This window comes from Gekko japonicus, unplaced genomic scaffold (assembly GCF_001447785.1).
Source record: "Gekko japonicus isolate JY-2015 unplaced genomic scaffold, Gekko_japonicus_V1.1 scaffold147, whole genome shotgun sequence".
NCBI classification, from domain to species: domain Eukaryota; kingdom Metazoa; phylum Chordata; class Lepidosauria; order Squamata; family Gekkonidae; genus Gekko; species Gekko japonicus.
Genome location: NW_015163607.1, coordinates 1,150,698 through 1,162,169, shown reverse-complemented (window position 1 = coordinate 1,162,169; position 11,472 = coordinate 1,150,698). Strand labels below are relative to the sequence as shown.

General features: G+C 42.3%; 1 protein-coding gene across 1 annotated transcript; it reads left to right on the top strand.

The window, feature by feature from the left end:
• Nucleotides 1–4,655: 4,655 nt before the first annotated feature.
• LOC107107072 (40S ribosomal protein S20-like) lies at nt 4,656–4,985 on the top strand. The gene has a single exon (XM_015407298.1). The coding sequence runs from the start codon at nt 4,656–4,658 to the stop codon at nt 4,983–4,985; it is 330 nt and encodes a 109-aa protein (XP_015262784.1).
• The last annotated feature ends 6,487 nt before the right edge of the window (nt 4,986–11,472 follow it).

The following is an 11,472-nucleotide window of genomic DNA, read 5'->3' as shown; positions in this document are numbered from 1 at the left end:
AGAACAAAAGTTACATTCCCCCATCCCATGGTTCTTCTATATGCAACTCAATCATGTACTGTCTACCCTTAAAATTATCTCTCCTCAAAAATCTACTAAATCTATATTTGAAAACATACTAGATTCTACTGGAAATACATCTAAAGGGCTAATTTCCAAGACTTACAACATCCTGATTTGTCTTCACAGCACCACAGACCTACCCTACAAAAACAAATGGCAATCGGATTGCGGTTGCACAATCACGGATGAACTGTGGGATCAAGTCTGGTCCTCACCCACACTCACATTGCCAATCATCAGTACGCAACTGCAATCATATAAAATTATCACTCGCTGGTACCTGACCCCCCGGAAACTTGCACTCTCCTCAACAACTTCCTCACCACTCTGCTGGAGGAATTGTGGTAATATTGGATCCTACGCCTATTGCTGGTGGGAATGCCCAACCACTAACTCTTTTTGGCAAGAAGTTCTTGGACAAATCAAAATCATTACTGGTTATGACATACCACTAAACTAGAAATACTCTTTCTTAACATCTGGCAAGACCTCCAAATCCCGTCAATTCGACAAGACCTCATATTGAGTTTGATATTTGCAGCACAATCTTGCATTGCCTCCAGATGGAAGTCCCATCTTGCCCCCACGATTGAACTCTGGTTCTCAAAAGTCTGGGAACTTTTTTTGTAATAGAGAAAATTACAGACCACATCCGATGCATAGATCAGTTTCCCAAGAAGACTTCCTTTTATGCGAAATGGTTTCTGTTTTTTGAATGGATCACTGAGAAAGACATTCAACCACATAAACAGATTTATCTTAAATTACTCTACACTTAAACAACACACTCCTCAATCACCTTACACCTTCAATATGCTGGTTGTGTAACACTAGGCTAAATTTCACACCTCACATGGCCAACCTAGGATGACTTTGAGTTAGCAATATTTCAACAAATGGTTTGTGCACAAAAAAGTTGCTGTTTTATGTTTTCCAAAAGAAGTTGTATTTTAACACCAACCCCTGCTGTTTTAGTAATAATCTTCTCTGATGTTTGAATTTTGAAATATTGAAAACTGTTGTTCTATGTAGTTTAATGGATTTTAATGAATAATGAAAAATTAATAAAAAGTTAATGATTAAAATAAAATAAATAAAAAGGTTAAAAAAATGGCTTCAACATTTTGCAATATACTTTCCAGCAAAGTAATTCAGGTATTTGAAAATGTCATACCACTGGTTCATCTCTGTTTCCAAAATCCATTTAACCCTGGACTGAAGGCCAGAATTTATTCTTGACTCAGGACTTCCGGTGTATGGCGACCCGCGACGGTCGCACCCCATTCAGCTCTGATGGGGGCGAGTCAGATCAGGGTGGCGGGGAGGGGGATTGGCTGGTCCCATCCTCCCCGTGAAGTTCCGGGAGGGAGCTTCTAGCCTGGAGCACCAAAGGGGCCACTCCTGAAGTTTCAGTTTGGTGGCATAGTGCTCCTTTCTGCTCCGATAGGTCCCGCGGTCCCGAGGCCAGCAATGGCGCTCAGAGACGTTACCAGAACAGAGCAGACAAGAACTTAACTAAAAAGAAAATCTACGAGAAAAAGTGATCCAGCAATTAAACAAACAGTGAGTTAAGTGGCAAAAAGAAAGACATATATAAAAAGGGTGTTGGAAGAAATCAGCACAGTGAACTGGCTTAGCTTCAAAGAGACAAGGGGGGGGGGGACTCGCAGAGGAAGAATCCTACCCAGTAGCGAAATTGCAGTGTAGAAGCTTGCCGTACCCAGGTAATTAACACCCTATTCCAAGTGGAATACATTTGAACCCATCTTTTACAACATAGAAAAGATCTCAGAACTTTTATAAACTTTTACCTAAGTATAAACAATGTCTCAGCGTGGGAGTAAAATGGCGTCCAGAGGCAGAGGCTCTACAGGAAATGCCAGCACAGCATCACCAGTCACAAGACCAGAAAATACCAACGAGCTAGCTACTGCAATTTCCGAAGCCATGCACCCTCTGCTGGACCAGCTTACGAACCTCAATAAAAAATTTGACACTTTACAGAAAGAGCTCAAGGAAACTGCAGTCAAATCAGAGAAGTCAGCCAAAAAGATAAAAAAGGTTGAAATTAAGACCAAAGAAATAGATCAAAGAATGGATAAGGTGGAAAAAGAAAGAACTTCTGAAAAGCAACAACTTCTACAGCTACAAATGAAAAGATCTTCTTTTGTCTTAAGATTTCAAGGGGTGCCAGAGAAAAAATATGAGAATTTAAGAGAAATTATAAGCAAAGCAATGGCCTCCTTAATCAAAAGCAAACCTGAATTAATATAAGCAGACATTGATATGATTTACAGAACCTATTCAGAGTTTGTAAAAAAAAAAAAATCTCCCAGGGGAAATTTTTGTAAAATTTGCAAAAAGATCAATAAGAGACTCAATAGTCAAAGCATCTACAGTGACAACAGTCAAAATTCAAGAACAGGGAGCGGTGGCGCAGGCAGTATAACGCCTGCATTAACATCAACTCGAGCACCTGTTCGAGTCCCACCGCGGTCGAGGTGAGCTCTCGACCCTTAAGTCCTAGCTCCCGCCCACCCAGCGGTTTGAAAGCCAAGTAACTATCTATCGGCGAGTAGATAAATGGGTACCCACCCTTAGTCAAAGGTTCTTGTTACTCTCTTTGTAGCTTTAGTTTCGTAGGTCATAGTTTTGTAGTGTGTAGGAAGAAAACTAATAAAAATTTTATATATAAAAAAAAGTTTTTCTTGACTCAGACTATGTTTTATCTGTCCAGTCTATTTTGATGTTTGTTTTTGTTTTGTTTGTTCGTTGATTGGTTTGTTTTGCTGTACACTTCAGTATATTCAGATTCCTCACTCTAGGATTCTAACATATATCTTGAGGTTTGTAACCTTTATAGTTTTAAAGATATTGATTTCTTTAAAAGAAACATTAAGGTGCTTGAAACTGCCCATATCTGAGCACTCTATTCTTGGGATCAAATCCCTGTGGTCATTTATGAAGGTCTAAAAGCTTTTAGAAAGCTGAAAAAATGGCTGCTTTTTGAGTGGACCACTCCATCATTGTTGGCTAATAGCATACAAGGTTTTGGATTTCTTTTCCTTTCTTTTTGAGTTCTCTGTGGTTACATAATGGCTTTGTCTTTGTATGACCACATCTTCCCCCCGTTGGGCTTTCATTAAAATATTGTTGCATGCTTCCCCCAAACAGTGAGAAGTTTCAAGGTCGGCTCTTTCTGGATTTGGTTTCTTTTGTATAGATGAGTACAGGACATCACTGGTAAAACTTGATTTACAAATATCCAAGCAGAGCACTTCTAGGAGCCAAATCTGCTATCTCACATCATATTTCCAGAAAAAGAGAGAAAGTGTGCACCCTAATGTGCCTCAACTTCAGCCAGCTTCCAGCCAAGTCTTTCTCTCTGTTTGTCTCTTCTAAACTGGTAACTGCTGTTTCTTTACATGCACACACACAAAGGCCCTTTGTTGGGTCATATTGGCCATTATGTCCACTGGAATTCTTCCTCCTAGGCCTATGGCCTCCTCTGCCCACCTGGGTGGGGGAGGTAGCACCTGGCTTGAGGCAGCACATGGTCCATACCTTCCAGGAGAGGCAGTGCCCAGCCAGTCCTAGCCTTGCACAGCCCAAAGGAGGCTACACCTGACCAGATGAGGTAGCACTCAGCCCACCTAGGCCTGTGGTGGCACCCAGCCTGCCCAAGCCCTGCACAACCCTGGGGAGGTGCCGCCCAGTCTGGCTGAGCCTGAGGTGACACCCAGCCCACCTGAGCCATGCACAACCCAGGGGATGTGATGCCCAGCTTGCCCAAGACCTGCACAGTCCAGGGGAGGAGGTGCCCAACTAAGGAAGGCAGTTCCCAGCTCCCCCAGTGGAGGGGGGTCCCCTGCCACCAGGCCCCCCCACCGATCATCTGTCTGGCAGGGGGGGCGACTTACCAGGAGAAAGAGGAAGGCCCAGGTGACGTTGCCAGTGATGTGGCGATGTCACTTTTGGTGTGCACAAGAAGTGATGTCATCATGCAGGGGATGTCCAGGTGATGCTCTGGTATTTATGGTAAAAATGGTAGAAGCCATTTTTACCATTGAGTTTTTGCCCAAATACCAGACTGTTCCCGCGTCACTGCAACATGATGATATCACGTCTTATGTGTGCCAAAAGTAATATCGCCACATTACCAGCTGTGTTGCCTGGACCCCCCCTTCTGTTAAGTCCCCTCCATCCCCTGCCAGTTGCCAGGAGGGAACTGGCAACCCTAAGCCCACCCATGCCATTGGTGGTATAGGTGGCACCTGACCTACCCAAGCCTTGCATGGAAAGTTGTCCAATCCAGCTGGGCAGATAGGTTGCCTCTTCCTCCCTTCCTCTTTTAGGGGGCTGGGCCTTTTTATCTGGAAAACTGGAAGGATGAACATAGGGTGAATGATGTCATACCCTCAACTTGAGAACTATTTTTTTTTCCAGCTGCCACCTAAAGCAGTGGTGAGAAAGCTCTTTCTCTGCATATGCTCGTGTCTGGGTGGTGTCGCGCTATCCTGACTCACCACTGTTCCTTGGGCCTCGCTCACTCTAGCCAGGAATAAGTAGGTCAGGAACCCTTCAAGGCAGCCATGACATTTAAAGATACTGGCAAGGCACCTGTAGAACAGGAAGTAGCAATTCACCAAATCAGAATTACCTTGACAAGTTGTAATGTGAAATCCCTGGAGAAAGTCTGTGCAGATCTGATCAGAGGTGCAAAAGAAAAAAAAACACTAAAAGTGAAAGGACCTGTCCACATGCCTACCAAGACTCTCACTACACAGAAAACACCATGTGGTGAAGGTTCCAAGACTTGGGATTGTTTCCAGATGTGTATTCATAAGTGTCTTATCAATTTGCACAGTCCACCAGAGATTGTCAAGCAGATAACTTCTATCAGTATTGCGCCTGGTGTATAAGTGGAAGTTACTATTGCTGATGCCTAAATTATTGTCATCTGTTCCAATAAATGTTAAACTTTTACTTGCCATTTTTTAAAAAAGCAGTGGTGAGAAAGAGAAGGTGGGGGTAGGGGATCCCTGTGCCTGGGGGGGGGCCAGCACTAATACTAGCAGAACAAGTAATAGAAATGGTCAGGAGCAGGAACAAGAATCATACTTGTTGGAGGAAGAAACATAAAGTGAGCTTTGTAAAAAAAACATCAAAGATTTCAGCAAATATCTATCAATAACAGTATTCAATATGCTTTTGTGATTTACAGAAATTATACCCTGCTATGTCTACTGAAGTGAATGGGCTTAGAAGACTGTGACTCCATTTAGGATTGCAAGTTAGCCTCATAACTACTACTTCTGATTAATCAATAAGACTTAAACAAAATAAGGTACCAGTTGGACTCACATCCCTTGAATAGCTACCAAGAAATCTGCACAACTGTACTAGCTCCCTCATTTCACATCTCACTCTAGGTAATTCCAGAGGGGCAGCTGTGTTGTTAGTCTATTGTAGCAATAGAAAACAGAAGTCCAGTGGCACCTTAAAGACTAACAATGTTTATTCCAGCATAAGCTTTTAGGAGTTAGAACTCACTTCTTCAGGTGCTTATAGGAATACAATCATTTTGGTGATTTTTATAACAAAAATCATAGAAGGGTGAGAGAGAGCGGGAGTGGAGAATCCTTTCCAGCGATATTCCCAGTGTAAGGGTCTGGAATGGATTTGGTTGTTACACATAATGGATGGTGAGAGATGTTTCGTGGGATACAGATAAACAGTGTAATGAAGGAGAATTAACATGACTAATCACAAAAGAAGCAATCTGAAGCATAAGAAAAATTAACTACCATCAGCAAAGAGTTACAGTATGATACAATATGTTAAGGGTCAATTAAAGTCTCTAAAAGTTGGTCCCACTGAGCTATTAGAAATTATAATGAGTAAGGAACACCTAGTCTCTGTTCAGGCCAAGGTAAGAGATAACTATTCCTTCTTATGTTCTAAATCACCACTTTCACACTGTGTGCTTAGATTTTTTTAAATGAATAGTGACTTTCTGCAGCAGTTTGTCCAGAAGATTAAAACATGCTGTTTTTCATGTCAGATTTGTGTTCCTTGATGATCTCACATAGAGGCAGACTTGATAGCCGAAGGGTACAGTAGGCACATGATGGCATATATCATTTAGGATGAGGAACCCAATATGATGTAGTGGTAATGGATATTATGGGTGTCAGAGTGCATATAGGAACAAAGTTGGCCTCTAGGTCTGTTGTAGGGTTGGTTCCTGGGTTTGTGTCTCTATTGGGTGGTCCATTGTTGTTGGTGAGAAGCTGTTTTAAGTTGGAGAGCTGTGTAACACAGCAAAGGCCTGCCACCCATCACCTATGAAAGAGAAATACCCTTATCTAGGAGAAGTTGTAGGTCACTGATAGCTCTTCAAAATGTCTACAGCCACTGCAAGTAACCATCTCCTAAGCAGCCCTGTCTCCAGCTACCATATTTTCACTCCATTCCTTGCGGTCCCTGAGCCCTGCGTATACTTCTACAGCTCTCTCACACACAATGCGCAACCATCATGGAACAAAACAAGATAATTCCTGAAAGCATACCAGTTCAATTTCATTATTTTGAACTGGAAGTCTTCATGTGTTTGGAAGCATCTCTCTATTTTCTTCTCCTGTCCTAAAAGTTATGATAGCAATGCATGCCTCTGATATTGTGCTAGTTTTGAGTTTTCAAAACTCAGCTTTGGCAGATTCTCCAATAATTTCCCATCTATGGGGAAGATGCTCAACAGTATATAGCTTTCTCCATCACTAAACCCCTTTGATAGTAGAAGCACCATATGTTGAACATCTCCCTGCCATGACCCAGGAAAAAAATGGAATGCACCTTGGCTGAGGAAACAATAGCTATGCAATTGGCTTCCCAGTTCCAGAAGTAGGGTTACCAATCTCAAGGTGGAGCCTAAATTTCTCCTAAAGTTACAACTGCTCTTCAGACTACATAGACATGTTCCCCTGGAAAAAACGACAGCTTTGGAGGGCAGCCATTATGTCATCACATCTCCACCGAGCTCCCTTCCCTCCCCAACTCCACCATCCCTGGGCATTGTTTCCCCAACCAGACAGTTGTCCACCTTGCCCCTGAAGACAGTCACCCACAAAGCTAGTCACTGAAGCATCACCACTGAAAACCACAGGATCAGTAAAAACATATTGTTGGTTATGAAGGCAACATATTGTTGTCTTCTTTTACTTCAAAGAAGGAAAAAGATTGGTTACACCAAGCAACATGTTTGCAAACCAAACCAGGAAAAGAGATATTAGGTGACAGCTTTATTGTTATACAAAGCCCCTATGTGTTTCACTGTAAAAGCTTCGTCAGGGGGATCAGAGAATTCACTTTGCACAGAACCATTCCACAGCAATTAGAACAGGTTCAGTACAAAGTGAATTCTCTTATCTCCATGATTAAGCTTTTATGACACAACGTGTAGGGGCGTTGTATAACAATAACACTGTCACCTACCACCTCTTTTCCTCTTTCACTCCAAACAGAACAAACCACATTCAAGAATTTTAAGCCTCCCTTTACAACATGGATTGGTCTACCTCCTTTGATTCTAGAATATTTACAACCATACGAGTTGGCCATTCATGCTTGATACTTACAAACCACACATCAGGAAGCTGAACTAGACGGGAACAAGTGCTTATATGTGCCTGGACCAACATGGAAGCAACTATGTTATGAATAGAAAGATCCCCCTGATTTCCGCGTGCTTAACATCCCTATGGGGGGGGGGGCGGTATTTCTGGCTGGATTGTTCCCATAGTTATTTTAACCATTGCTTAATCTGATTCGAGAATTACTTGGGGAAACAACATTTCATTTTACAATGTACTTTCAATAGTTCAAAGGATATCTAGGCCACAAAATGCACTGGACACTGCAGAAATTATTTACTACATAGAGCCATCTTCATGGATCGGATCAATTTGATACCACAGCTATGATGATCAAGGCCCACAACAAGAGAGAAAGTAATACAAAGACATGGTTCACTGGTTTGTTTTATTGGTGCAGGTTCCGGGGGGGGGGGACAAAGGCAAATATGTACAGTACTATATTTATGAAAAATCATTCTGAGGGATATAAAATTCCTCCCAGGTATGTGACTAGGGTGAGGTCAGAATCAATATTGACATTAAAATGGAGCCAAATTAACAGTTCACATACAGGTATTTTAATCAACTTCAGTGCTGACAAAAAGCATAGGGTACATGAAACACATGACTGTGTTACTACCTTGTTTGCATTCAATTGCTTTCTCTTGAGACCTTGAAATGATAGCAGTTTCCTGAAAGGTTATATAGGACAAAAAGAAGTTAGGCTACATTCTCCTGGCTGGTCCTATTCTTCCCACAATCAGATCTGAAAGCTCTCAACTCGTGATTTACGACTCGTTTAATCATAAACACTTATCAAGTTGATTTATCTGGCTTTTGTTTTACTTGAAAGGGATAAACCAGGGCCGACGCTCCTTCCTGGCTTGGTGATTTCATTTCTCATATGCATTACGTGGCAGGACTATGACTACAATACAGCTGGAATTTTGCTTAGTTAACCATGACTAGATGGGGCAGAATGTGTGTGGGAGACACATCCTCTAGAATATAGTTTCAGGTGGACAGACATGTTAGCCTACAGCAACAGAACAAAAGTTGAGTCCTTAGAGGATCACCTTAGAGATCAACAGCATTTCCGCACAGCACACTTTATCAGATACGAAGATGAAGTGAGCTTTGACTCACAAAAAACATATATCCTGGAAAATTTTCCTAGCCTTTAAGGTGCTATTGGACTCAAACTGTGTACTACATCCCTTAGAAGTAATGGATCACTGTGGCTCTGAATCACACTCACTAAATTCTTTTGAATTTGATGTGCATTTTGCTGCACATCAGAATGCACATCCACAATCATTCCCGCCTCTTGTCAGCTATCTGCTTCCCTTCCCTCACATTGTACAACTGTGAAAAGCAGACAGCAAGGAACTAAAGAAACAATCATTTTCGAAGTCCTCCAAAAACTAGTGTCATTATTTCCAGTAAACTAAAAAACAGATGAGATTCATTCTGCTCTCTGCTTAGTTGATTTCTAATTCCAAAGCCCTAGCATGTGACAAGTCAGTGGCATACAAGCTCACAAGATAGCATTAATGACACATGGTTAAAAAAGACTACAATGCATAATTGCCTGTTACTTTGGTCATCTACAATACAGGGAGCTAGTTCAGGTTTATTTTAGAAATAATCTCACAGGAAGATAGAACAAATGCACTCACGTCTAGTACACAGCATCAAAACAAAAAGAGCATTTCCTTGGGTTTGGAAGAAGAGGAAAGCTGTGTGGCTTGTTCCCATAGTCGTACGGCACTGCTCTTTTCATTGTTGTTGTTTTGCCTTATGGCTAAAGCTGAGTATGTTGACCAAATGATCTACATAGGATCACAAATACTTTGTACCTTCACACACTGCCATTTGGGAGCTGTCGTTCGATTGGCACATTCTGCACCACAATGAATTCCAGTGACTGGTGAATGATGCTGACTTTGCAGGTACAAAGGCAGCACACAGGCTCAAACTGCAGTTGATTTTAAATGCAGCACTTAATCATTCCAAAGCATCAGTGAGCACCTTGAAAATGAACTGGAAACTCAGCTGGTGCAACATGTTGCACTCTGTTATTTGGAATGGGCCACTGGGAGCATACGCTTCCCATTCCGAGTCCTCTACATTGACTGCCACTTTGTTTCAGTGTTCAATTCAAGGTGCTGGTACTTACCTTTAAACCCTTTCATGACCTGAAACCTACATACTTGAAAGACCACCTTTCCCTTCATGTACCCCTGCTTGATACACCAGTAGCCTTTATCTGGGACAAACTACATGAGTTTGACATGAGCTCCCAACATGGACTGGCAGCAGGGTTTCCAGGAGGCCTCCCACTTTAATGGAACAGCCTCTGGTGAGCACCTGAAGTGCTGGTGGGAGAAAATGGGGGGAAATGGGGACACAAAAAGGCATATCACCAACACACATGCTAAATAAAACCATACGGTTTAGCAAATTCAAGCCCACCCCATGATATCACCTCTGGTTTTCAGTGGAAGTGATGACAATGCCCAGCTGCAATGCCAGAGTACTAATTCCCACCCCTAAATGCTCCTGGGGATTGCTGGCTCTGAACTGGCATCCCTAACTGGTTGTCCTAACCCTATTGCACGTTCAAGACCCTGGCAGTAACTCCATAGCAAAGCACCACAACAGCCTGATTCAGATTGGAATCATGGCGCAGAGGGAGGAGGGGCTCCTGCCTTCTTTCTCCACACTGTTTTCCAGAGCAAAAATGGCCCAGGGAACTGCAGAGGGCATTATTCGCTCCATCAGGTGGCTGAACATACAGCATTTGGTGCACATGGTGCTCCCGAACATGGGAAATAACCCCCTAAAAACCTCTCCTTCCCCCATGGTGCGGTCACTATCTGAACTGGGCATGTGACACATTTAATATGGCTGCAATTCCATGACACTTTCCCCTCTCTTATAAGGTGTTCAGTTGTTGCATTCCTATTTGGAACTGGCTCTAGAAGCAGGTTCCAGCCCTGCTGGCCTTCCAGAGAGGTTGAAAAAAACAAATAATTTAGGCAGTCTTGACGGTTGATAGACTGTACTGTCATCAGGAAAAGTAATACACTCACTCTGACCTGGATAGCCCAGGCAAGCCCGATCTCATCAGATCTCAGAAGCTAAGCAGTGCTGACCCTGGCAAGTACTTGGAACGGCAACCTCCAAGAGATACCAGGACTGGAAGCCTAGAGGCAGGCAATATCAGGCCACCTCTCTGAAACATCCTAGCCCCACTAGGGGTTGCCAGAAGTCACCATGACTTCCAGGCTCACAAGCACACACACACCATCAAGGGAAAAAAAGGAAAAGTAATACACCCATTTCATTGGCCTGGGATTGTTTCATCTATTCATTTTAGGGTTTAACTATTGTTTTATTCATTTTTTCTGTGTTGTTATCTGCCTCGTGTCCAACCTATGTTTGCCAAAAGGGCAAGTTTATAAATATTTTCAATAAAGAACATTTCAATCAACAATCAGTCCAGCAAACTATAAGCATGGACCAGCCACCACCTGGCCAATTGGTTTGTTGAATGCTGCCCATTCTGCATACACAAAATCAACAAAATTACTAGTCATTTAAAATTTTGAACAATCACCAATGTGTGCAAATGAAAGGCTCAATGCAAAAAAAAAGAGAGAGAGAGAGAACATTGCAATAAATTTTGATTTGAATTTTTCTTTGGTCATTACAGTATTAGCGCCCAAGAGTTGTACTTAAAAATATAAGCACTATATTAACTATGGTACAG